Source organism: Zootoca vivipara, chromosome 2 (genome assembly GCF_963506605.1).
Source record: "Zootoca vivipara chromosome 2, rZooViv1.1, whole genome shotgun sequence".
NCBI classification, from domain to species: Eukaryota; Metazoa; Chordata; class Lepidosauria; order Squamata; family Lacertidae; genus Zootoca; species Zootoca vivipara.
This window is the reverse complement of record NC_083277.1, coordinates 64,475,754-64,503,430: the sequence shown is the minus strand read 5'-3', so window position 1 is coordinate 64,503,430 and position 27,677 is coordinate 64,475,754. Positions and strand designations below refer to the sequence as shown.

The following is a 27,677-nucleotide window of genomic DNA, read 5'->3' as shown; positions in this document are numbered from 1 at the left end:
GGAAGAGAGGCGGCGGAGTGGGTGGGCGGCTGGCGGCGGCGACTCTCTCTCTCTCTCTCACTCACTGACTCTCCTGAGGGGCACGTGACAGCAGCCGCTGGGGCTACTACGACCGAGTGCTTCGGCGGGTGGGGTGCGTTGAGAGGTGAGCGTTCCAGTCTGTCCCCCACCCCCTCAAAAAAGAAATAATCCTTCGAATCCGACAGGGTGGAATAGAAGAAGCATTTGGGTGGGCAGCCCCTCACTCGCCCGCGGAGAGAATGCCGGGACTCTGGAGGGGGGCACGTTGACCCCAGGGAGGGCGGTGAGGGGTGCGTTGTACCATTGCATGTGGGGGGGGGAGTGGGCCATGGGGCTTAAAAGAGGTGAGATGAGAGTGACGGGGGAGGGGGCCAGTAAGGCTAAGTGTCTGGCCAGGTTCTGGGGTAGGTATTGATACGATGGGTCCGCAAGGTCTGGGCGGTTGAGTCTTTTTTATTTTATTTTTTGGCAAGGGCCCTCCAGGAGCAGCCAGGCCTGGCCTGCTGGGGTTTCCTCTCTTTTTTGTGTTGGGGGTGTAGAGGAAGGAGAGGTGTCGCAGGCGCACCGCGAGTGGGGTAGTCGGGCCTTCCCCGTTAGGTCATGCGGACCGCTGTGGCAACGCCGTGAGACCTGCTCGCGAGTAGCACATGCGCGGTATGACTAATCACTTGGTACCGTAGGTCTGCGCGGTCATTCCTTTGAGTTTTTTTTGTGGGGGGGCGCCTCCTCCGACTGGGCTGGGACACGGGGCGTCGAAAGAGCCCACAGTTTCTCACGTCGCGTATTCTTGAATATCAGAAAAGGAAGATGGGAGAAATGTGACGGTTGTGGGAGAGGTGGCGCGGCCTCACCGCAGGAGCCCTCCCTGCCCCCTGTTGGGTCTAAAGAATATGCGTGACTTTGTGACTACAGTATTTTCTGGCACTTTTTCACGTGAGGAAAGAACACGGGGCATGGGAGTGGATTTGGCACAGGCTAGTTTAATAAAATGGAGTACAAGTCATGTATGATGACGTTTGAATGGATTGATGACTTGGGAACGGTTTTGCACATTTTGTTGCTGTATATTTTCTAGTGGGCATTCGCAATACTGGAATATAAACTACCGTATTTTAGTGCTGAACTACTTATGCAGAGTACCAGGTCTCCTAGGACACATAACTCTGGAAATAATTGCGTGGGCAGGGAAATGTGCAACATAAAATAATTGAAGTTAAAATCAAGTCTTAAGACTGGCTTGTACTTAATATAGATTACTGGCAACAGTTGTGTGAATGTGATTATTATTTTTTTACTGGAATTGGGTAGCCAAAGAAGATAAGGGCAAAAGTCCTGTCTGGTGTAAAGAAGGAAGTGATAATTTTGCAATGTGCCATGTGAAAGCAGAAAGAGGACAAAGGTGAACTGCAAAGGGAGGGTAAGGAATGCTCTAAACTATAGAGGCCTTGAACTTCAAATGGATACCGTAACATGCACATGAAAGTTATCAGTTTGCTTTAGTGTAGTAACTTACTGCATTTCACACAATACTAAGGGGGGAAGTATTGGGGTATTGTATTGGCACAAATAGTAACAATTACTTGTTTCTATTTTGTTGCAGTTATGTTGAACTGAAAACGAAAGAAATTTCCTATATTGTATATGTTAAGAGAGGTTTAGGTGTTGCCTTAAACACGATTCACTGCCTTTATTTGGTATGGAGTTAAGTAGCTGGTGGGTGTGGTGTCCTAAAATAACTAAAAGCTGATTTATATGTAAGAGACATACAGTGGGTGAGTCTGACTTCATTGCCTTCCTACATTGCTGCCCCACTGTGCACACTCAAGCTTTTTTTTGTGTGTGTGGTTAGATTCAAATCAAATCAAACTTTATTTGCGTAGCCGACAGGCCATAGCATCAAAAGGACAAACACTAACAAAAATACATTACATATATGGTTACCTATTAAACCTATTAAAACCCAGGGTAAAAGCTGGGTTATCATTCATCGATGTCCCTCTGTCCCATGGGCGGCGACCTTCTCTCTGGTAGATTGTTCCGGGCCAGTTAAGTGTAGGGCCCAGCCAAATTGAAAGATTGTGAATATGGCCTCAGGGGGATTGTCAGGACAAGGAGAAATATAATAATAACCAAATAAGCAGGGGGTAATAAATAAAAATAAGCTAATAATCTCATTCATTAAAATTTAACATAAATAAAATGATAATAATAATACTAATAAAATCCTAGACGGGGAATCCGGGTGCCTACACTGCTATCATTCAAATAGCGGCTCTCAGTCTCATTGCTCTCTCAATAAATCTGGCAACCTTCTCTGTTATCGAGCTGTTCTGGTGAGCTAGGAGTGAGCGGCCCGGGATGGCAGATGGTCTCATCCCTCAGATGGTCTCATCCCTCAGATCTTTATACGTATAGGGAGCAAGACAAGAGAACGTGTGACACAGTCTCTCCGTAGCCGGATCCACAGGGGCAGAGCCGGTTCTCGATTGGAATTTTTTGGTATCTACCTTCGAGAACAGCTGAGGGTAACATATTTAGTCTGGCCAGCGTAAAGGCCCGTCTAAATTTTGGGATAATTAGGTTAGACAGATATGGTGCCCGAGAGTCAAAGTGGGAGGGGGGGCATAAAAGCGTACCAGGAACTAAATTTCTTAATAGAGGCCAGATTATTCTGCAGTTCGATGTCCTTCAGGCGTTGGTCAATATGGGTTTTTGCCCTGGGGAGACCCATTTTAAGTAAGTGCTGTGCTTAGAGGCCACATGTAAGTAATTTTTGATGCACTGCTTTGCACATAGAAGTTTGTGGTCCAAAGCAGTGCACGCTCAAGCTAATTTTCCCTTCTTGCCCTCTCACTTAGGAGACAACACGGGGCAGCTGCTATTGGCACCCTTCTAATCTTCTTTGATGTAGTTCTAAGGGCTGCTGCTCTCCTTCAAGACTGTTGCTGCAGGCTCCAAAGCTGGAAGGAAGAACAGTGGCTTGGAATTTGCATTTTGGAGGCCCTCTGTGGCACCTCAAGAATGAAGCCCCATCTTAAAATAGATTATGTGTATCTCTCCTTTTTTGTTTGTGAAAAACTCAGATATATAAGCTAGGTGCCAAATGGCTCCTTAAACCATTGTTACAGTCGCCAAAATGGAATGCCTAGTTGCCATTTTTGGGCCAGACAGCTCAGAAGACATTTTTCAATAGGACTTTTTGGTTCCTGAAATTCATTCTGATTGTGCAGATAAAATACAATGGATAGAATTGTACAGGATGTGTTGCTAGTGTGTAAGAACAGTCCAGATCCAATGATCCCCAGGTATGTAACTCCAGATGGTGGAGATCTCAGGCAACATCCATGGTGCCTGGGCATCTTCACTTGGTCACAAGTGGCCGATAGCCAGGTGCAAAATGTACCTGGCGCCTGGTGAATTTTGAATGCTGGCCACTTTTATTTATTTATTTATTTATTGAGGCTCAGGTCACAGTTAGTGAACCATGGATTTAAAATATTGATAACTTGCTAGTTCAGTGGAATGCAAACTTGAATAAAATCTCTTCCTGCTAGTCAGCCTAGTTTGATCTAAGAAATACACCTAATGTGGAACCTAATATCCTCTGTAACCCTGGGTAAGGGGTTAGGCATTATTAGTACTGGGTAAAATCTGGCCTCTAAAACAATTTTAACCGACTCACTACTGCTGCACCAAATTTAAATAAAGGGGAGAGTTATATGAGAGAATTATATGGGTTTAATAATAATAATGTCAGAAGTGTTATAATTTTTATTTTACTAGGACTAGGGCAGATAAGGTAATAGCCCCTTAATATTTTATTCATTTATTTATTAAATTTGTATACCACTCTCCATCCATAGATCTCAGGGAGGTTCATAGCATAAAATAGTTGAGTAGAAAAGCATGCATTTTGACCACTGTGTTGGAAAACCTGGTTCGGAAATAAAGACTAAAAAACGACACCCCTGTGAGATACCGTATTGAACTGTATATTGGGGAGGAATGTGATTTTGTATGTGGGCTTGCATTTAGAATAGGAAAATTTGGATTCGAAGAAGATAAATCTGTCCAGCTGTTTTCTTCTGCCTCCTGGTTTCATATTATGTCAAAGTACTTTATGTTGCTCTATTTTATCACACTGTTCTCAGCATAAAACCTCCCAGTGTGTTACTAACTTCACATTCTATTTCTGTGAGTGGTAATACACACATTCCGATACCAACAACTGTACTCTCTTCAGTAGCTGTGAACTGTAGCTGTCGCCGAATTGCCTCCTCCTTCCCTTCTGCCGTGAATGGACCTGCTCGAGCCCAACTGGGTGGCTCGGAGCAGCTTTCCCCTGATCCGACCGTGATGGCGCCACACCAGAAGTTCCAACATGCAGCTTTTCTCAAAAGAACAGATAAAGCAATGTGCAAAGGCTTTCCCATGTACTCTTAATAACCTTTAACAATTAGTGCTTGGTGTGCACAACATAATAGTATTTGCTTTAATTGCTTCAAGACAAGTTGTAGACGATATATAGAAAAGGGGCAACTTGGATGTTAAATATCCATGTATGTATTCTAAAACTTCCAGTGTTTGCCAAGTAGGAGATGAACTTCCCTAAACAGTTGTAAAAAAAAAAAAGCCAAGAATTCTTCTTGGAAACTCTCTCATAAGAATTGGCTTATTTTCCCACCAACAGCCAGCCATGTGCCTATGGCATACTTAGAATCAGAATGTGAAGGCTACCCCTTTCCTATTTATCCTCAGCATTTGATATTCAGAGGCATATTGATTCTGAAGAGAAAGGTTCTATCACTCAAATTAAAACTGTCAATTACCTCTAGTTCTGTAGGATCTACACATACCCTGATCCACTTTATAGTTAGTACCCTAAATTAAATGCTAAAAGCAAATTAACCTGCTTGCTGTGTAGGCTTTGGTTCTTTTTGCTTATAAGGCTATTTTTCTAATGGCAGAAGGACAGAAGTGTTGGTTACCACTAGAGCAGACTAATTTGCTTTTCTTCTGCAGGCGACAAATGCTCATCATGGTAGAAACAATCTGTTTACAAAGCAGAATTTGCTGGAAAGCCAAATTAATCAGCAGGACTATCGTAGATAGGAAAATAAACACTTGGTAGTAATATCCACAAATCAGAATATGAAGGGAGTGTAGCAGAATACCTTTAAAAGACAGAAATCTCCAGCGTACTCTCAGGTTGTCCTCTATGCAGTTTCAGTTCAGGTATTGACTCTAGCTAAGCATCACTGTCCTGTAGAATGTACTTGAGCTACGTACTTGCATTCTGGAAGCACATGTGCATCTCAGCTATCCATTTTTGGATGTTCTCCCCCCCCCTCCATATAATACATAGTCTGAATGAAGAGGCAACAAAAATTGTACACCCCTAGGATTATATCACCTCTACAATTTGGCTTGCTTTGTGCTAGAATGTTGGGGTCATGTCCAAGTTTTGACTGCAAGACCTAAGAAAGACCCAGACTTCCATAGTACTAAGGTCTTGGATTTTGTATATTACAGCTTTCTCTGTAGCAGAATTCTCACTAATGTGGGAGTAGGCTAAACATTTTGGGATAAGACTGTGTCCCAAGCATCTTTGTATGTACAGTATTATATAAACAAAAATGTTGTCATTCCAGTGAACCGGTCTGCAAGCATATGTCTGTAGCTTCCTTTGTGCTTGATTTTGGACCTCTTAGGAAGTATTGGATTCCCACCCCCCTTTTCAGCTGACACCTGTGAGTATAGGGTAGTATACAAATTAATAATAATAATAATAATAATAATAATAATAATAATAATAGGCGGCTCTGGAAATAGTTTAGAACACTAGAAATCTTAACAGATGTATGATATAAGATACATGAGGGTGCATGGCAATCTCAGTCTCTTCTGTTCCCTAACACTTGGTGAAATGATCAACATCTAGGCTGTTCCCTCCAGAATGTGGAGTTGGAAGGAGCTGTTTGTTGCTGGACATGACTGGCTAATGGGAAAGATGCCAAGCCCCATACGTGAAAGATGCCAAGTCCCATACGTGTCTTACCCATCACTTCCAAATTTGGGCTGAGTGCAAAAATGTGTCATTTTAAAATCTTCTAATATGTGGTGGGCTAATAAATGTGCACCAAATATTAGCTTCCTTGTTCCTTAACCATGTAGGGGTGAATTTTAAAGTTCTGGTTTGGGGGAGAGGTGTACTAATGTCCTATTCTCTCCTATGTATGATATTTGTCATGCTTTTTAATGGCCCTCTTTTCTGGAATTGTAGAGATATGACCGAAGAATTAGTTTATATCCCATCTTTCCTCCAAGGAGGTCAAAGTAGTGCTCATGGTTCTTCTCCCAACTTATTTTATGCTCACACAACCCTATGAGGTAGAAGTTGGACTGAAAGGCTGTGCCTGGCCAAGGTCACCCACTGAATTTCATGGCTGAGGGGGGATTTGAATACACATCTCCCAGAATGAATCCAGCACTCTTTGCACCACATGGGCAACGTGCAATCCTTTTTATATTCCAAAAAGCTCCTCTAGGTGATGCATACTGCCATGCAGACATATCCTATAAACATTTGTCTTTATTTAGTAAAAGGTTACTTTTCATAGTTCTTGTAATGCAGGGGTAGTGAATTGGTTGGCCTTATTTGACTCACCAAGCCATTTTCAAAAGGCACACCAGCCTATTCTCAGCACCCCAATCTGCTCTCAATGGTAGCAGGCTGTTCTGTGCCATCACAGGGAAGCTGGAGGAAGAGAGATTCACCACTGCTCTGCTATCTGTGCTTTTAACTATAACTGCTGTTGCTACTCTCAGTGGAGCAAGGGAGCATGGTGGAAACAAGTGCTGGGGAAATTCCTTGCAGCTATTGATGTTGCTAGTGTGGCAATGTGTATTGTATATATGGGAGTGTGTAGGTGGGTGTCTGCTTTCTGTTTGGCCATGTGCATCTGGCTTGTAGTGGTCCACTGAGGTTGGCCATCATTGAATACTGCCCTTGGACAAAAAAAGAAACTAGTCACCCCTGAAGGTTGGAAAGGAATGCAGGCAGTGTTCATGAAATGTTTATGTAGCAGTAGGCAGAGATTTTCATTGGCCCAGAGGTAAGAACATTTAACCAGTGTCTCCCTCTGTCTCTGTTCACAGAATATCAATGTAAGCATTTTGCACTTGACTTGTGTCTACATCTATGACAATAATAGCATGAAACCAAAACATGAAAAGAAGACAAAACGGAACTTTGTATAAAATGCAGGTTTGCTCATAAGAATGGAACAGCCACCGAAAGCTTTTTTGTTTGTTTTTTAAAAAAGGCTTTCAGTTATGAAACTTAGATAAATTGATTTGCTTGTTTCTAGTATGGTGTTTTCCTGCTAGTTCTGACTCATTCATACTGCATTTGCTTTTGCAAGCCTCTCTACAAGTTTTACTTGTTTGCTTGTGATAAATCTCTTCATTATTTGAAGTGAAAGGATGGGGAGGAGCTCCTGTAGTAGTATTAAAAGGAAGTTGTGTCTCCATGGAACCAGCACTGCTACTTTACCTTTGTCCTCCTCCTGTGCTTGTCTATGTCACTATTACACGCCAGAAGTAACCATTTCATACTGGAAGCATGTGTTTTCAGCATGGGAACCATGGCGAGAAGCTTGAGCTAGTGAAGAAGCCAGTCAGGAGTTAGAACATGGCAAGGCAGAGTTCCTCAGTGACCTTAAAAGCCAAATAAGGAAGGGGGTGGTTGCTATGGGGACTGCTTCCTGTTTCCTCTTGGGTGGGAGTTCTGTGTGCTGTGTCCTATGGCAACAGCCCCTTACTTGGGGGAGGGGTTGTTGTTTGGATACAGTAGCCTCTCCTTCCTGATATTTGTGGTCCACCCTTGGGACGCCTGATGTCGTAATCAAAGGGGAAGGGTGTCTCAGAGTATGTGAAGAGAGCCTTTTCATTTCCATTACCTAAGTTGCTGCCAGTTGGGGCTGTTTAATAATCCTGTTTCAGTTTTATTTTACTGGGTGCCACCTTACAAAAACAACATTTAGCAGGGCAATGAATGACTCACAATTTTTAAAAGTCTTTTCAAAGCTCTACTGTTCAAACTATAAGCCTTAAAAAAATGATAGGCAAAACTGCTAAATTACGAAACAACACAGAATTTTACCAGGTATCCCATAGGGGAGTAATCGGTCAAGGGAACCAGGGACTCATAAAGGTTGAAAACCACAGGTCTACACCATTAAATAGCATTTTTGTGCATGTATTGGCTGGGACCTAGTGATGAACAGAGAACCGTTTTGATAGCATATGCCTAATAGTGTGCATATATGTTGTTTTATGTTGATTAGCCCTTTCCTTTGCTGGTAGGCGTGATATCTCATGCTCATTTTTTACCTTTATGCATAGACCATGAAGCAGAAGTGGTTGCTGTGTGCAGCATTGCTGTTAGCTGGAGCCTCTGCTATCCTGGCACATGAAACTCACGATCATGATGACGACGACGTAATAGATATTGAAGATGACCTTGATGATGGCGTTGAAGAGGTAGAAGAGTTGAAGCATGAAGCAAGCACTCCACCCCCACTCCCTAAGGTTTGTTTGAATACTTAATTCAAGTGTAGATCTCCAGAAAGAAATTATTAGCAAGTTCCCTCATTCTGATGATTGGACCAGGTCTGCAGCTTTCTAGCGATAATTCTAATTTTAACCTGCCCATTATCTGAGTGGGGTGCACTTGTAAGTTGTTGCTTTCCTTTGGCTGCTAGAACTTGCTCTCTGAAAAGATGTTGAAAATTTCTGCATTCCAGTTTAAGTTGCTGCACAGTTCAGAGAAGCTTCTCTGGTTGTTTAAAGCTTTGTGCTGTTTGCATGGGTGTAGTGTAAGGAATGCCCATGTGGTGCTATCTGTTTGTTTTGGACTGCATCTCCCAACAGCCTCAGACAAAATAGCAAAAGGTAAGGAATGATGGGAGTTGTAGTCTGCTATATCTGGCAGGCACTACATTGAATGCTGTGGTGTTAGTAAATAGGAATGCTTGGGGAACTTGTTCTTCTGAGTTGTAGTTTGAACTGATCCATTCAATGTCTTCTGGATGACTGTGTGGATCAGAAGAAAGTTATCCTTGTGTGATGTAGTTGTTGGGCCTAAAAATGAACCAGACTGCATATAAAAATGCATATATGCTTAGAAATGCATATTTAGTGAGAACACATTCAAAAACATCTGTTTAAATCCAGTTTTGTGCAGATTAATATGGAAATTGGACAGAGCAGGCTTTGTCGACATGTGAATCTGATACAGATGATACCAGTGGGAAAGTAGCACAATGTATACATTGGAGTTAGTTATGCTTGGAAACAGTTTATGTCGCCATCATAGAACTATACCAAGATATTATAGCAATGCAGCATAGCTTTGTGATGTACCGTGGTACCTCTAGTTGCGGACACGATCCATTCCGGGGAGCCGTTTGCACCCCGAAAAGTTCGCAACTAGAGCAGCACTTCCGTGCAAGCGTGGAGCGTTATAGAGCGCTTCTGCACATGTGCGAAGTGTGCAGAACGCTTCTGCGCTTGCACCCACAGCAAAACCTGGAACTTCCAGGTTTGCCGCGTTCGCAAGCTGAAAAGAGGCAACATGAACCTAACGCAACACGAGGTATGACTGTATGCCTAGCTCTCTCTCATGTTTGCCTTCTGGGCTCCTAGATCTTTAAGGCAGAAGGAACATGAAAATTGAGCCCAAGGCAGACATCTCCAGCATATTTGTCAATTCTACTTGATCACAAATAATATGAATTGGTTTATAATATTGTTCAAGATATCACTTATCAAGATATATCGGACATCTTTCTCAATCAGGTTACCTATAAGGCCCCAGTCCCAACAGGAGACGTTTATTTTGCTGAGAACTTCGATAAAGGAACTTTAGAAGGGTAAGTTTAAGCCCAAGAGGTGTTAGTAGATTTACAAGAGAGATGTTTCTGTTGTGTGCATTAAAAAACATTTATATCCTTTTTGCCTCAGTATGAGTAATTCAGTGGGGCTCACATAACGAAAAAGCAATTGTAAACAAAGTCAAAGCAAAATGTACACAGGTACTTGGCAGCAACAAATAATCACAGTGCATCACCATGCAGGTACATGGTAAAAGATTAAGAAGCGGGTTGTCAGATCCATGTGCGGATTAAAAGCAGGTCCTGGGTCTGAAAAGGTTGAAGATGTGTGTCTTAGGGCATGGCATTTCAAAGCCTAGGTGTTGAAACAGAAGGCCCTGCCTTGCATCTCTGCCAAAGTATATCTTAGGTATAGTGCACCAATCACAGAGACAGCAGTTTGTTAGCAGTGAGTCATTCAGTTGCAAGTTCTTAGGCGTAAATATTTCAAATGATGGACATTTGGTAATATGCATGTTTATTGAATTTGTTGCAAGACATACTAATTCACTAAATTATGTAATTACAGAAGATAAAAAGGTGTTTAAACACATTTAAGCTATGCAACGCTCTCATATCTGGTGCCTCAATTTGCTTGTTTTCCTTTACCCTTCTTTCCCCCCTTCTCCTTTTTTGCTATGTCTTTTAGACTGTAAACCTGAAGCCAGGGACTGGCTTGCTTGTTAATGATCACTTGGTAGCCACTCTGGGAACTTTTTCAGCTGAAGAGTGGGGGTGGGAAATGCTTTAAATAAAAAACAAAAAACAACTGTTTTTAAATTTTAGGTGGGTTCTGTCTAAAGCTAAAAAGGATGATATAGATGATGAAATAGCCAAATACGATGGTGAGTATAATGCTTTGCTTGGTCTTCACTGTGACTGGGGTTAGTACCGTAGCTAAGCACAACTACTTTAACTGGCCCAGACTCCTCCCAGGACTGGGTGATATTTTTGTTTAGAACTGTTTTATGTGTTTTTATAACAATTGATTATAGTGTTATCATATGCCATGGGACCTTATGGTGAAGGGTGGGTAATAGATCTTAATCTCAGAGTTGTGGGTTCGAGTCCCACGTTGGAGAAAAAATTCCTGCACCGTGGGGGGCTGGACTAGATGATCCTTGTGGTTCCTTCCATCTCTACAATTCTAATATTCAAATGTGGCTAAATCTCTATTAAACCTTTGTCTTTCTGTGGCACTAGTGGCTTAGTTTTCACGGAGGTGATAAATCTACATCTGGACTGTGATTGCATGCATCCCGATTAAAAAAAAAACCAAGAAACATTTTGCACATAGAAACCATCTAGCCTTATTCCTAAAACGTTTTTCTCTGTGGAAGAAATGTTTTTTTTTGCATGGAAGAACACTCAGTCAAATGAGCCCCCACCTGCAAAACTGTACAGACCTGATACAGATTTACTGCATCAGTGAGATCTGGGCCAGAGTCCTGGGAGAGCATTTAAACATTTCTGTGAACTATTCAACAGCACTCATGTGAAAAACACACTGCATAATACTTGGCACATACCTGATTCTAACAATTTCATTTTAATGCATATAGAATCTTGTTTATTGTTAGGTTGCAGTTAGGCGGTGTTGTGGATGTGTGGCTCTCCTGAGCAAAGTTCCTTGTGTGTTGTGGAATGTTGTATTTTCTCATAAACTAGAGCTGTAGTTTATTGCAGTCAGTGGTAGCTGAATTGTGCATATGGGTTCTAAAAGTGGTAGATATTTTGTGCAATGAAATTTTGGCTGCTTATGTAAATATGGTGAGTAGAAATGACATGTGTATGTGTGTGATTTCTTATGAATAGAGTATTAAAACAGCAATGGGCATCCTGATGTGTTGTCTTGTTTCTTAATAGGCAAATGGGAAGTGCAGGAAATGAAGGATACTAAACTACCAGGGGATAAAGGACTTGTGCTGGTTTCTCGAGCTAAGCATCATGCAATCTCTGCCAAACTCACCAGACCCTTTGTCTTTGACTCCAAGTCCCTCATTGTACAGTAAGTGACCCTTTTTATTCTCTCTCTAGCAATGAATGGGTGTGTACACTGAGCAGTTAAGTTCAGTGGAAATGCACTTTGTGGAAATGCACCCACTGTATTGTATATAGGCCTATAAAGACTGAGCTCTGTGGAAGCAGGTTCTGCCAGTTCACAGCAAAATCCGACGATTCTGTACAATGGATAGAAACTGCCATAGGCTTTTTTTCATAACCAAACTCGAAATGTCTTTCCTTCCTCACAATCTGGCCTATAAGCTTGCTTCACTTGTAATGTTCAAACTATGGTTTGGCAGTTGGGGACTTGCTTCGGGTTTCCACTCTAGATCTGTCTTTCATTTGGTGCTTTCATTTGGTATCTGCTGTGATACATGAATTGGAAAAATTATGATTTGTGGCAAGCCAGAATTGAAAAAGATGGCTTCAAAGTGGGGTTCCATTTCTGAATTGAGTTGCACCAAAGAAAGAATTGAAGTATATGGGGTGAGACGAGGAGAATGCCGCCTCAGTTGTGAAAGGAGGATGTGGTGGTTGTTTGAAATGACTCATTGTCTTCAGGAATAAGGTGGTTTTTCTTTTTTAAATGAGAGTATTATTTTATATTCCAAACTATCTTAGGTATGAAGTCAACTTCCAGAATGGAATTGAGTGTGGTGGTGCTTATGTAAAGCTGCTTTCTAAAACTCATGAGCTGAACCTGGTAAGTGATGTGCGGACTGTCTTCCAGTTTCATTCATACAGCTGTTGCCTTCTGAGTTTTAGCTCCTAATGTGTATTGGGCTGTATCCACACCTATCTTTACTGTGCACTCACTGTGTTTCCAGTGCTGGGTTATGATTTTTATCCAAAATACATATCCTGTACTTTGTTATAAAATACTACTACAGTGAAACCTCGGTTTATGACTACCTCCATTTACGAACGCTGCGGACCCGGAAGTGTTTACATCCGGGTTCCGCGGCGTCGGATGCGCAGACACGATCTGTGCAGCTTGCGCATGTGCAGAAGTGATCTGCGCAGCGCGATGCGTGCGCAGAAGCGCTCTATCGGTGCTTCGTGCACGTGCAGAAGCGTGCCTTCAGCAAGCGAATACCTCGGCGAGCAGACGTCTGCGCAGAACGGATTGCGTTCGCAAACCGAGGTACCACTGTATTTGATGCATTGTTTCTCCAACCAGCTTCAGACTGTTTGGAATCCTTATGTCATTCCTAATTTGTCTGTGGCTAAGGTGTGCACACCTTTCTTTGCATAGAGTAAATAAATCCCCACCTTCCCACCCTCAGTGTCCCCTGGTGTGTACACAAACAGAGAACCTGACAGTAATGAAGCCACATTGATGTGAACATCTGGGCGGGTGGGTGGGGGGAGAGCTAAGAAGTGCATGGGCGGGGGAGGGAGAATGTCACTGCACTCTAAGGCAGTAACGTGAGCACACCTTTGGACTTCACTTCCAAACTGAGTAATGTTCAAGGACTAGTTGTGGCTGTAAGAGTAGTCTGCTGGCCTACTTATCTACAGTTAGAGCAGTTTGTGGGTCTATCATTATTCTCATGATTTCTGTGGTCTACCAAGTATGTGTTTGCTGAAAAATTATTAATTCCTTGCCTTTTGGATTACTTTAGATGGCACATTTCATACATCTCATATGCTAATACCATGAAAAATGCCCTTGAATTGGTAGCATGTGCGACAAATCCCCTCGCCGATGTTCCCAATAGATTATGAGGCGAAAGGGTACAGGGGTAAAGCAATCCCCACTCAATTCCTTACATCTTAAATAAACCCCTCAATTCTGGGCTTCTCAGTAAAGAGAGTCTAATTCCAACTTTCGTGGCCTGATCTCACAAACAGGGCTATTTGAATGAACAACCTCTTGCCCACAGAACAGGGACTCCCTCAACTCAGATCCCCACTGTATCAATCTGCCATATCACCCTGGCAAACTTGTGGCACTCTAGGTTTTCAGCATACTGCCCTTCCTGTGTGACTCTAGGACACAAACTATCCCCTCTTCCTTAGGTAAGTTTTGCCCTTTTCTGAGTCTCCACCTCTGTGAGTTTTAATACGCTGCTGGGATAACCAAGACAATACTCTTTGGCATAAAAAGAAGATGATTCCCTCCCTTGAGAACATAGATTTTTCTTTTCTTAACGATGCATACGTTTATGAGCTTAGTTACAGTTATACATTAACTCTGTCCGACTTTAACTTCAAGTTATCCTAAGCCTAACCTAAACCACCACTATCCTGGCCCCACACCCTTCTTCTTCCCTCCTCGTCACCACACTCCCCCTCTTCCAACTGCCAAAACGGTTATTCCCTCCTTTTTAAACCGGGCACCGTCCGCCTCCTAAAGATGCGCTGTTAGTTAAACTGGAGGTGGATTAACTCTAATCCAGGGTGTAATAAATCTTCCATCCTGGGGCTAATCTGTTACAGCATGAATTTCACTTTTTGACTAAGCACCCCTGACTTATGAGTCGGTTGGTGCAGTGTTAACAGCAGTTTTTGAAACTTCAGGTTCCTGAATTGCACTATTAATACTCCTAACAAGGAAAGTATTATTTTTTAGACTTTTACAATTTTGGTTGACGCAAGTCTGCTTATACAGAGGTTATTGATTTCTAGATTTGTAGAATCAAAGTGTTCATAAGATGTAGCTTAGGAGCTTGTCCTGAAAGTTAACTTATGCTGTGTGTTTGAAGCTTGGGCCATATTTATATTTTTAAGGATCAATTCCATGACAAGACTCCCTATACCATCATGTTTGGCCCTGACAAATGTGGAGAAGACTATAAATTGCACTTCATCTTCCGGCACAAGAGCCCCAAAACGGGCATGTATGAGGAGAAGCATGCAAAGCGTCCTAATGCTGATTTGAAGAACTACTTTACTGATAAGAAGACTCATCTATATACTCTGGGTAAAGCAAGCACATATTTGGATTTCTTTGTGAAAGTCTAGTGCAGACGGCTTTTATGGAATGTGGGAGAGGCTGTTTGCAACAATGGAATGTATTGTAAAGCAGGAAGTGAAGAGTTTTTTATTTTATTTCCTGTGTAAGAAACCTTTAATGATAGAACAACTTCCTGCAGGAGAAGAGTAGACTATAAAGTAGGGATATGGACCTTCTTGAACCTATATTTTTATAGGTTCTTCTCAAAAGTATTCAAGTTAACTTTGTTTTCCTTGGTCATTCTACTAGTTCTGAACCCAGACAACAGCTTTGAAATCCTGGTTGATCAAACTGTTGTAAACAGTGGGAATCTTCTTTCTGATATGACCCCTGCTGTGAATCCGCCACGAGAGATAGAGGACCCAAATGACCAGAAACCAGAGGATTGGGATGAGAGAGCTAAGATTCCAGACCCAGATGCTGTTAAACCAGATGATTGGTGAGTAGCCAGTGAAATTTAAGGAACCTTGGGAGAAGCTTGCTACAACAGCTTTTTCCGAGAGCGGCATGAAAAGAAGCATAAAGGGAAGTAACTGGAGTGTAGTTTTTCTAGCGTATTCTCTGGTTTTCTAGGTAATCCTTAATTCCACTCCCATTTATCTGTATGAGGATTGGGCAGAGACTTGATTGTGGTTGAACCTCAGGAAGGTTAGAAATGGGCTGAGGGGAGTTAGTCTGACTATTGTTCTGCAGATTCATTCACAAATCAGCTGAAGTCTGTGTCTTTTCTGCAGTCTGTGCTGTTGCTAGAGACTGGAAGAACCAGGTTTATGGCACCACATTTTACCTCTCATGTCGCCATCTGTAACACTGCTATACTCTCACTTGCTGATGACATAACTTGGAAGGTAGTTTTCAGCACTTTTGCAAGGCCAATTCTTCTGTGTTGCTTCCCAATCCTTAGCAAAGTGAGAGAGATAGTAAAAAAAACCATAGCATTTAGTCCAGCTGCCAACCTGTTAACTTGTTCATGAGCTTGTTTGGCCTGGCTTGGTCCCAGTGGATCAGTCACTTCTTCTTTTTTGTTTTTTTGTGAAGAGGTGAAAGTCTTCGTCACAGATTTTTTGGAGCCTCCTTGATTTTTGCCTACTTTTCTGAGGAGGGAAGGGCAACTAATAGGTTTTTCTTTCTCCTGATGAACAAAAGAGGAAGGAGGGTGACTGTGAATTGTACTTGACCCTGAATATGGGTGTTAGATGTAAGTTGGGAAGACACACCAAAACTCATGGCTCTGAATAGTCAATTAATTAATTAAAGCATGTCCTGGTTGCATTAGTACATAATCTGCTTTGCATCTTATGTATCTAAGAGTTCCTTGGGACGCAGGTGGCGCTGTGGTCTAAACCATTGAGCCTAGGGCTTGCCGATCGGAAGGTCGGCGGTTCGAATCCCTGTGACGGGATGAGCTTCTGTTGTTCGGTCCCAGCTCCTGCTAACCTAGCAGTTTGAAAGCACGTCAGAGTGCAAGTAGATAAATAGGTACCGCTCCGGCGGGAAGGTAAATGGTGTTTCCGTGTGCTGCTCTGGTTCACCAGAAGCGGCTTAGTCATGCCGGCCACATGACCCGGGGTGGGGGGGAGAACTGTCTGCAGACAAGTGTTGGCTCCCTCGGCCAGTAAAGCGCTATGAGCGCCGCAACCCCAGAGTCATTCGTGGCTGGACTTAACGGTCAGGGGTCCTTTACCTTTTAAAAGAGCTCCTTAGCCCCAGATAGAGAGAGCCAGGATGATCCCTGTCAGTAGATGGCGGTGGCTGGTGCTTCAGGCACACCCTCTCCTGGCTAGCTACAGACAACTGGAGACTCGAGGAACAAGTTGAGAGTGGGGACAAAATGGAGGACAGCTGGTGTTCTCTAGTAGCAAGGCCTTATTTTGTTAACCATACTTCTCATGCTCTGTCACAGTGCTCCAAATAGCTCATGATACCCTAAAAAATCATATGATACAGTAACATCACAATTATTACAATTGTAAAAGATATAACAGGGTGAAATAACTTGAAAATGAAAGACTAAACAGAAGGCAAACCAAAGCTTGCCTAAAGAAGTCTTTATGACCCTTCTCTTGTTACCAGCTGTGGTCATGCAGGTGGGTCTCTCCAGCTGACCACAAGAGATGCGCAGGATCAAAGATACCCTTCTTTTAAATTGTTGGGGACATTAAGGTGATTCACACATTGAGTTGCACCCAGAAATGTCGGAGAAGCTTCCAAGATCTACAGGTCTAGAGCAACATGCTTCCTGAAAATGTTAATGGTTTCGTCCATCTTTTAGGGATGAGGATGCTCCTGCTAAAATTCCAGATGAGGATGCTGTGAAGCCAGAAGGTTGGCTAGATGATGAACCAGAATATGTTGCTGATCCTGATGCAGAGAAACCAGAAGATTGGTAAGTTAACACTGATTCAACTTTGCAGTGTCTTCAAACTAAAATAGTAAGTCTGGTGGTGATCTTTAAAATAGGGTTTTTTGTGAGCATTTCAGTAACTCCTGTTTGTGTTTAATATATCTATCTACTTGGCATCTAGTTGTATGTGTGGAACATGGCCTGATGTACTTCAGTATATTCTGTGTGTTCAGGTTCATTTTTTCACTGATTGAAAAATACAATTCTGTTACTGGTCAAAGACAGACACTTGGCTTGTTTGCCCCCTTTCAAAAGCAGGTGAGAGCTGTTGCCTTAATGTGCCACTATGGCTTTTCTGGGAAACTTCTGCTTAGTCCAGCGTTCCCCAAACTGCTGCCCAGCAGCTCTTCTGGACTACAGGGGAAGGCTGGATTGCATGGACCGTTGGTCTGTACTGTTTCTTTGACTGAAATGAAATGGAGTGATGGTCATAGTGAACTTGATCATTGAAATATGGCACATGAAAGACCATAGCTACTGGTCCAGATAGTCCAGATAGTCAGCAAATGGGCAGGTTGATGTTATTGTGATCTGTAAGCTATTACTGTATATATGACCACTGCTGGAAGACATGACGCATAGTTAGTTCCAGCCCATCTAGTCATGGTTACAATTGGAATTCTTTTAGATGAACAACACAAAGAAAACAGAATGAGGAGTTCAGGAGTTTGGATCTGAATTATTATTTGATTATAGTAGACTCGAGACTTCTTGCCCTGACTGTCCAAAGCCAGAAGTTCTTGGATTTGTTTCTTAAAAGACTTTCTTTCAAATGCACAAGTTGATGTAATCAAAGTCTATTGTTCAATCAAAGCTGGAGGTTGCATAACAGCTTTAAGACTTTGCCCGATGAAGAGATTGCTCTAAGCAGCTGTTGATAAGATTAATCAAGAAAAAAAGATAAATGTGAATGGCTTTACAGATAGTGTGATCAGCATTGTGTTCCTTACACAAAGAAAGGTGCAAGCAAGTTGTGAAATTTCATTTATTACCAAATTTTGTGTTAGCTAGGGTGAGAGAAAACACAGAGTATAAGAGGAATTTAGTAGTTGATCAAAACCTATAAGCTTTGTAACATTACTTGTATCTCACCAGCTTAGAGGCATTGTTAGTGGGTGGTTTGCTAGACCGTATGGGTAGAATATACAGTATACAGTATATGTTTAGAGGTGGCAGTGGTGTTGGAATTGGGCATTTGGTTACCTGATGCAGGCAGTGAGGCAGAGTGAGACACATGGCTTGCCTATTGTTGAGTGGTAACTTGGGGGTAGGAGTTTACATGTCCTTACTGGTGGATGTTATATGAGAGGAAGTGAGTGTTGGCTGAATATAGCCTTCTGCCTGAATTTACTGGCTGCATGTAAAGGCAAAAATTACTCTAGGTTGCTCATTTGATAACTTGGTGGAGGGAAATACTAACCTGCAGGTAGATCTAGTCAGAGTAACTCTGAAAGTGTTGTAGTCCCAGTCAAGCTATTGCTGTAACTTATTTCTGCAGTAGCTCCAGATCTGGGAAATTAGTGGCCTGTTCTGGATTAAGTCTGACTCCTCCTTGAAAGAGTAGGTTCATAGCCTGGGAATGCTACTTGAGTCGTCTTACTAATTGGAGGCCCAAGTAGCTTCAGTGGCGAGGAGTAGCTGGTTTGTTGGCTACCGTCATTCCTGGTTTGGGATAGGCTCGCCACAGTCTTGCATGCTCTGGCAGCCACCTATCTCAACTACTCTAATGTGCTGTTTGTAGGGCTATCCTTGATGAACGCTTACGGAAATTGCAGCTAGTGCAGAATGCTGTTGGTGAAATCTGATGGAGCACCTCTTTGCATACCAGCCTTCCTGGGCTTTGAGTTCAGTGTAGGAGGCTTTATTCCATTCCCTCAATGGTTGAGCCTTCTTCAGGGTTGTTCCCTGCCTTTAGGACTCATTCCCTGGAGGCACAATTGGCTGTCTAGTTGATGTGTTTCCATTGTCATGGGAAAAGAGTTCTGTTCACCCAGGCTTTGCAGTGGATTTGATTAGCTTGCTCTGGATCAGAGGTGTATGTTGCTGTTCGAGTTTAATGTGCTTATGCTGTGCTTTTTAATGAACATAGGTTTTCACTTCTGTGTTTTCATTTTATTAAACAGTGTATATTGGCAAAAGGTGGTCTTTAAATAGTGGAAATAAGCTAAATTAAGCATTTTCTGAATTGTTGACACAAGTTGATTGTAAAATGGGTTTGCTTAAACTTTGAATTTATTTGATTATGCTAAGGTAAGGAATTCTAGCATAATTGGTGTAATCATTTTGATTTTCAACACTGATGATTATTTCTAGTTCAAAATTTCTACCATAGGTCAGAGACCTTTTAAATTTCTTGTTAAAAAAATAAATGGAGTCCTAAAACAGTGTTACCTTTTTCAGGGATGAAGATATGGATGGAGAGTGGGAGGCACCTCAGATTGCAAATCCCAAATGTGAATCTGCCCCTGGTTGTGGTGCTTGGCAACGTCCCACAATTGACAATCCCAACTATAAAGGCAAATGGAAACCACCCATGATCGATAACCCTAACTACCAGGTAAAATATCTAGTATTACAAATTATATTTCATACTCTGTTTCAGGGTACATTTTGGCTAAACTAGCTTGGGGTATCATTATTTGCAAATACAGCCGTTACATGTTGTAGTGTAAGAGCAGGATAGAACTAAAATACTTCCAACAATGTTTTAGTGATGTGTGCCTGAATTTTCCAGGAAAGGAAGCTAAGTGGGTTAAAAAACAACAACACATACATACATACATACATACATACATACATACATACATACATACATACACACACAAAGTCCTTATTTGAATTTAGACCTGTGGTCTATCTCCATATAAGAGAGTTTCTATCTACAGGATCTAGACCAGGCATCCCCAAACTTCAGCCCTCCAGATGTTGAAAAGCTGAACCTGGGATTTTCCCCATACACAGCATGCGCTCTGCCATTGCTCTGTGGACAGACACCTGCTGCAGAAGTGGGGAAAATAGCAAAACAAGAAATGAAGGGAAACAATAGTACATTGTCTATATAGATGTTCAACAAGATTGTGAATATAAGCCAAGAATAAAATGAAATATTCTAATCTGTTCAGGAATCTCTGAAAGGTCATTAAAATGAATTCTTGTGTTATAATTGTTCTGTTTCTTCATCAGGGCATCTGGAAGCCAAGAAAGATTCCAAACCCAGATTTCTTTGAAGACTTGGAACCTTTCAGGATGACCCCCTTTGCTGCTCTTGGGCTCGAGTTATGGTCTATGACCTCTGACATATTATTTGATAATTTCATAATCTGTACAGATCGGGCAGTGGCAGATGACTGGGGTAATGATGGATGGGGTTTGAAGAAGGCAGCTGATGGCGCTGCTGAGGTGAGAAATAAAAGCTTCGTTTCTGACAACAGGCAGGATAGCAGAGACTAGAATCCAAATGTTGTTATTTAGTTAAATTTGTATAGTGCCCTATACCCACAGGTTTCAGGGTAAAATCTGAATATAAAAACACAAAATACATAATCAAAATAAAAACAAGCACAACCTGATAACCCCTCCAACACATTTTAAAAGGGCATAGGATGTCAATCAACCAAAGGCTTGGTTAAAGAGAAACATTTTTGCCTGGTGTCTAAAGGTGTATAATGAAGGTTCCAGGTGAACCTCCCTTTGGAGAGCATTCCACAGACGGGGAGCCAGTTCTCATGTTGCCACCCTCCAGAGCTCTTGTCACGATCTGAGTAGCTTCATATGGAAAGAGGTGGTCATTGATGTGTTGCAGTCCTGAGCCGCTTTAAGGCTTTATAGGTCAAAACAAGCACTTTGAATTGGGCCCGGAAACTAATTGGTAGCCAGTGCAGTCGGACCAGGATCAGTGTAATATGCTCAAACCGTCTTACTTTGGTGAGCAACCTGGCCGTTGAATTCTGCACTAGCTGAAGTTTCCAAACTGTTTTCAGACGCAGCCCTATGCATAACGCATTGCAGTTATCTAACCTTGAGATTACCAGAGCATAGACAACAGTAGTTGGGCTATCCCTGTCCAGTTTAGCTGGACCCCCAGCCAAAGCTGTGCCACTGAGGCCACCTGAACCTCAAGTGACATCAAAGGATCCAGGAGTACCTCCAAACTATAAACCTGCTCTTTCAGAGGAAGTGTAACCCCATCAAGAACAGGTGATCTCCCACCCATCCAGTCTAGGGAACAACCTAGTGCCTCAGTCTTATCTAGATTGAGTTTCAGTTTGTTGGCTCTCATCTGGTCCATTATTGAGGCAAGATACCGGTCCAGCACTTCCACTGCCTCACCTGCAGATATAAAGGAGAAATAGAGCTGAGTGTCATCAGCATACTGCTGACAACGTACTCCAAACCTCTTTCTGTTCTTTTTCTCATTAACAGATTTGTATGTCTTTTCTGAGTTAATAAACACACAGATCCCACTTTACAAATGTTCCCTATGCGAAAGTTCATATTGAAACATGAGGAATTGGTACCCAAACCTTGCTATGTACGTTGCAGATTCAGACATTTGAATAGAGAGCATTTTTTACTTCTTTGTTTACCTTTTGCTGGTTGGCTGAATAATGGGGAGGTGTGATTGGACAGATCACATAGCTTCTTTTCTGGGTTTACCTGGGCTTTTTGGCTTGGAGGGGGGACAGAATTCCATGGTTGGGTGATTGTTAGATCTCTTGGGCAGCTATATTGCCTCATGATCACTGCTAAGTACACAGAACTTCATAGATTTTGATTTGTCTTCCAGCCCGGTGTTGTGGGTCAGATGATGGCAGCTGCTGAAGAGCGTCCCTGGCTTTGGGTAGTCTACATCCTTACTGTGGCTCTGCCTGTGTTTCTTGTTGTCCTCTTCTGCTGCTCTGGAAAGGTGTGTGCTTTGAAAATAACTGGTTTCAAAAGTATGTTGAGTAGGATTGGAATTGGAAGTTAATAGTCTCTGAGAAACTTACTTGTGGAATTCCTACAACTGTTTCAGAAACAGCCAAGTGCTGCAGAGTATAAAAAGACTGATGCTCCTCAGCCAGATGTAAATGAGGAAGAGAAAGTGGAGGAAAAAGACAAGGGAGAAGCAGAAGCAGAAGAAATACATGAAGAAAAGCCAGGTAAGCAAAGTTGATGATATTCACTAGTCCCAAAATCACTAAAGCTTTATCCTTATAAAGTTACATATTTTAAAAATTGAAGCCTAATGTTGAATTGGAGAGTAGTCAGCAGAAAACAAAAGTATCCATGGTGTAATAAAACCTTTTTACACACTTCAGAAGAAAAGCAGAGAGGTGATGGTGATGCTGGAAGTGCTAGTCAAGAGGAGGAGGAGGAAGAAGAGGAGGAGGAAGAAGAAGAGGAAGACGAAGAAGATAGCAAACCTATTACAGAGGTAAGGGGTTTTTTTAAATTGCAAAGTGTTGCACTAGAGCAAGCCTGGAGGTGGTAACCTGTTTATAAGAGCAGCCAGCAATGCAGTGCTTCCTAAATTTGAATTACAACCTCAGTGCCATCAGTTGATGGGATCATTTCACTTCATAACCTGTAGAATCAGTTTTGTGAATTCTGAAAAGCCAATGTAACCTTCAAATAAATATTGAAAAACTTGTGCGAACGAGATAAAGACAGTACTGTTGATATGAGTATTGTAGTTTAAATAAGTGGATCCTTGTCCAGGGTTGAAGAATTCATGGCCCTCTAGATGTCGTTGGACTCTTAACACCCATCAGCCCCAATGGTCATGGGAGCTGTAGTCCAGCAATATCTAGAAGCCCACAGATTCTGCATCCTTTATCTAGTGCATCCTGCTCGCTAGTACAGGAAATCCAGCACTACAGCATCACACAAAAAAGATGAAGAACCACTATTTTAAGGTGATTGGACAACTTTCTTCTATGCCTGCTTTCTGTTGGATAATCCACTATCATAGACATTATGCCAACCAATAACAGCTGCTCAGTTCCCCCCCCCCCGGGGGAAGGCATTACAGTTCAATTGAACATAAGCTTTAAATGTTTTCTTCTTCTTCTTGGTTTTAATGTATTCATGTGGAAGTGTTGTCTGTATGTCTGTTCATTAGTGAGTCACTTTGGAATGTCCTGGGCAAGATAAAAGGAACTGACAAATTCAATAAATAATAATAGATGACCATCTAACCTGTTTTTAAAAACCTCAAACCAAGAGTCTAGTACCTTTTAAGATGGGCTTTTCCACTGTTGAACAGTTCATATATTCTGGAAGTTCTTCCTAATGTTTTGTTCAAATCCCAGTGAATAACTTCAAAGATACTTTCTCATTCCTTTTAAGGCTAAGAGGAAATGGAGCACAGGAAGTGACTTCATATTTATGTAAGAGTTGTGTTCTTTTACCTTTATAGGAGGAAGAAACTGTGAATAGATCCCCCAGAAACAGAAAACCAAGAAGAGATTGAAATATCCTAAAAACTTGATCTGATTAATTTTCCCCAACCTGGTTTTGGGAGAGGACCTTGGATACCTTTTGCTGAAACTCAAATAAAAAAAACACCTCAGACTTCACCATCCACAGGTTCCTGTCAAATGCTCTGCAGTGTAAATGAGTGTTAGCAGTAAAATATTCGCAATTGTGTTTTTAAATAGAGTATTCCTGTAGAAAAAGAATGCATTTAACACAACCCAGCTAAGAATTTCTGGAATGTTACAATAACTAACATTTTTTTGTTTTGAATAATTTGTTTTTGAATAGAATGATAGAATTGCCAGTCTCAAAACCTTGGCTCAACTTAATGTATTAATCTATCAATGGAAATGAACAGCAAACCTTAGAAAATTGCTTGGTATACAATTTTTATATGTTTATTTTTCTTATTTTTATTTTTTATTTTACCAAAATGAACATACATCACAGTTCCCTTAGTTTGATCATGTCAAAGTATGCTGGTCAGTTACATTAAAATTTATACTTCAGTCAGATAGGATAGAGAGAGCTCAAATCTATTTCAAGAAACTATTGTCAAGTGCTTAAATAACTTTCCTTCTTATTGGAGGAAGGCCATAATGAGGCCATGAAATATATATATTAGTCATGGGTACTGCCCAGTAAAAACAGTATTCATAATCAACTTGAATTTGAGAGTAAGTTCTGGTTTAGGTTACTAAGACAGACTGGATTTAGGCCTTGGAATTCTTTTCAGTATAGAATTTATTTTCATGGTGTTAGGTTTTTTTGTTTTTAAAAACAATCCCCCATGGTTTTAAAACTAATTCCTCCTGTTCTAGCTTCTGCTGCTGCTATGCAGTTTGTTCAGAATGCAGCTTAGCTGCTATAGAATGCATATGCTCAGTTCATTAAATCTGTTTGTGATGTGTGTTTTTAATCTCAAAGGTAGAACTACTTTCTGGGGTCCAAACACTGTGGATAGTACAGTGTTGCTAACATTCTCATTATTGCCATTGTATGTACATTCATGCGCAGAGATGAAGCAAAGGCAAGCCAATCTAAAGATTTGCACCAAAAGCAGATGTCAGTATTTTGTGGCCAAGGAAGGAGCATGTGAAAGCTTCCTGGGTATATGTACCATTTTGAGACTCAATTTGCTCTTCATGTATCAAACTATATTGTTAATGTAGGGGGTTCCAATTCCAGCTGAATAAATTTTTAAAAAATGTGTTGCATTTTGTATCTAGCAATTGTAATCCCTTTTTTGTGGAATACACACTCTGCCTCTAAAGATAAAATGTAATTCTGTGCTGTTGTATTGGAAGACTAGGGGGTTGGGAAGAAAGTAAATGTATTGCCACCTCTTGCTCTCCATTTAAGCTTGTGGGCAAAACTACTGTATGTGCACTGAATAGAAACACTCCAGATTTTTATGTGTGGATAAGAGGTTCTCAAAGTCACAGAGGTTTTGCTTCTTTAAGGTATGATTTTCACATTCAATTTTGCATATATGCTTTTCAGCTATGCTTCCTGGCACCTGGTTTGTTTGTTTTTCCACAATAGTGTTGCTATTCTCATTGGAGGCTACAGAGCTCACAGGCTTAATTAACTCCTTTTAGTTGTTTAGGCAGCTGATGAAAAGAAATTGCTTCTGTAGCTGCCTCTTCTGTCTTTTTCCCCTCACATGCTTGACTTGCAGTGCCCCATTCAACACCTCAGTTTGTGCTAATTGTAACATACTTTATTTAATGCTGTGTGTCTTGTGAACAATCTAAGTTATTCTTTATTTCTGGTGTGTTCCTCTTTCTCCAGACTGTGAGGGAAGTTAATTTTTAATTTCCTTTTCTGATGAAAGTCATCAGGCAATCCTTAATTTGGAGCTAAAAGTAATATATTTTTGGCATTTGTAGGACCTCTTCAGAATATGCCTGTATGCATCTTTTGGCTTTTTTTTATATCAGTGAAATTTGCAAAGCACTACATCATTTTTATCAGTTGTTTTAAATGTACTACTTAAAGACTTTGAGCCTAGTGTGTAATTGTGAACCCATATTAATAAATATTCCACACAAGAAGAGAGGGTTGTCCCATCAACAATTTCAGATTAAAGCACGAATTTGCATATTATGGAGTAAGTTGAAGTTTCCAAGTAATTTGAGGCTCTTATTCTATCTGACTTGGAGGATGATTATTTTTGTTTGTTTGAAGAAAATGTTCAGCTGTAGGAAATCCTTTATTGCCAACACAGATGAATTTATAGTGAGGAAGGAGCTGAATCCTAAAACTGCATTGGTACCTTGATAAGACTTCTAAAGGAAAAGGTCCCCTTCAAAGAGGATGACTTCAAGGTTAATGGGATGTAAGACTACTTATCTGACTTTTTTTTATGTAAAAGATAAAACTGCATTCGAGCAACTTCAAATCTATCTGTATTAGTGTGTTGAGTAAAAGGTAGATTATTTTAAGCAAGGTAATGCTATACAATGAAAAAGTTGTTTTTCATAGGATATTAACACTGCAAACTTGCTTAAATTTTAAAATGCTGATGTTAAAATCCACTGAGATGTGGATGTTGCAGATGCCTGGAGTCTCGTGCAATCAGCCATGAATGGGGAAAGGTATCTTGGATCTTCAGTGCTTGGTTCCACTTAATCTGTGGCAGTAAATATGGTGCTAGACTAATTTCTTGGCACCCTGCTGCCTTCTCTTCACTATAGTTTTCTAAATGCCAGTATTGCCTCCATACAAGTTTCAGATGCAAACCCCTTAAGTGTTGGTAAACAAGACTGTGACTTTCTTTAAAAAGTCCTGACTGTTATTAAAAAAATCTAAAGATGCGGTATGCATATAAATATATTGGTTAAGTTATAAACAAATGTAAGCTTGCTCTGATTAATAAAGAAACTTAAATCACCATTTTTGTACTGTCTAGTCTGCTATATTTTTTATCTTTTAAAGTTCAGCTAATCTAAGGGCAGAGGATTCAGCAAATGCTGAAGAAAAATCTAGGTTTCTTGGGGCAAAGATTTCCAGAGACAAAATAAGTACGAACTGGAAGACATTACTGTCGTACAAAAGGCACAACAGTAAAATGTACTCCATTCTCATATGTGCTACTGAAATACCTTGAGCCCAGGTTTAACTGTCTTAAAATCTCTGAATTGCAACGTTTCACGAATAGCATCCTCTTGTTTGGATTAAGAAAACTGAAACAAACAAAGTGTGGGAAATACAGAAGAGGGGGGAAAGGGTTCGGCAAAATTTAGTTTGGGACAGAACAGGTGTAGGGTGAGGGAGAATTCTATTACATTGTATTGGCTGATTAAAAAATTCAGAATGTATTAAGGACTGGCTGAAATCTCTGGAGACACCGATTCCAAGGAAAGGGGGGTAGGCCTAGTTTTTTTGGGTGGGAATAATACGGGGCTTTCAGGTGGCGCTGTGGTTAAACCACTGAGCCTAGGGCTTGCTGATCAGAAGGTCGGCGGTTCGAATCCCTGTGACGGGGTGAGCTCCCGTTGCTTGGTCCCAGCTCCTGCCAACCTAGCAGTTCGAAAGCACATCAAAATGCAAGTAGATAAATAGGAACCGCTACAGCGGGAAGGTAAACGGCGTTTCCGTGTGCTGCTCTGGTTCGCCAGAACTGGCTTTGTCATGCTGGCCACATGACCTGGAAGCTATACGCCGGCTCCCTCGGCCAATAATGCGAGATGAGCGCGCAACCCCAGAGTCGGTCACGACTGGACCTAATGGTCAGGGGTCCCTTTACCTTTACCTTTAAAAGATTTTGATAGTTAAGTTTGAATATTTTTGGGTAAAGGGTAGTGAATATTAGGTAAAAAATAGCAATGTGAAGTGTGAAGGGTTAATAGTTAAAAAGAAATAATTTGGAATAAAGAATGTGAGTTTAGAA

The 27,677-nt window shown here is 41.3% G+C and overlaps 1 protein-coding gene across 1 annotated transcript; it reads left to right on the top strand.

The window, feature by feature from the left end:
* Positions 1–26,680, top strand: CANX (calnexin). The gene is made up of 15 exons (XM_035105631.2): positions 1–145; positions 8,428–8,613; positions 9,883–9,956; positions 10,743–10,801; positions 11,823–11,964; positions 12,582–12,663; positions 14,694–14,886; positions 15,169–15,358; positions 17,192–17,305; positions 19,724–19,880; positions 20,507–20,722; positions 22,110–22,229; positions 22,338–22,464; positions 22,624–22,739; positions 23,724–26,680. Exons 2-15 carry the CDS (start codon positions 8,431–8,433, stop codon positions 23,775–23,777), a joined length of 1,827 nt encoding a protein of 608 aa, XP_034961522.1. The 5' UTR covers positions 1–145; positions 8,428–8,430; the 3' UTR covers positions 23,778–26,680.
* The last annotated feature ends 997 nt before the right edge of the window (positions 26,681–27,677 follow it).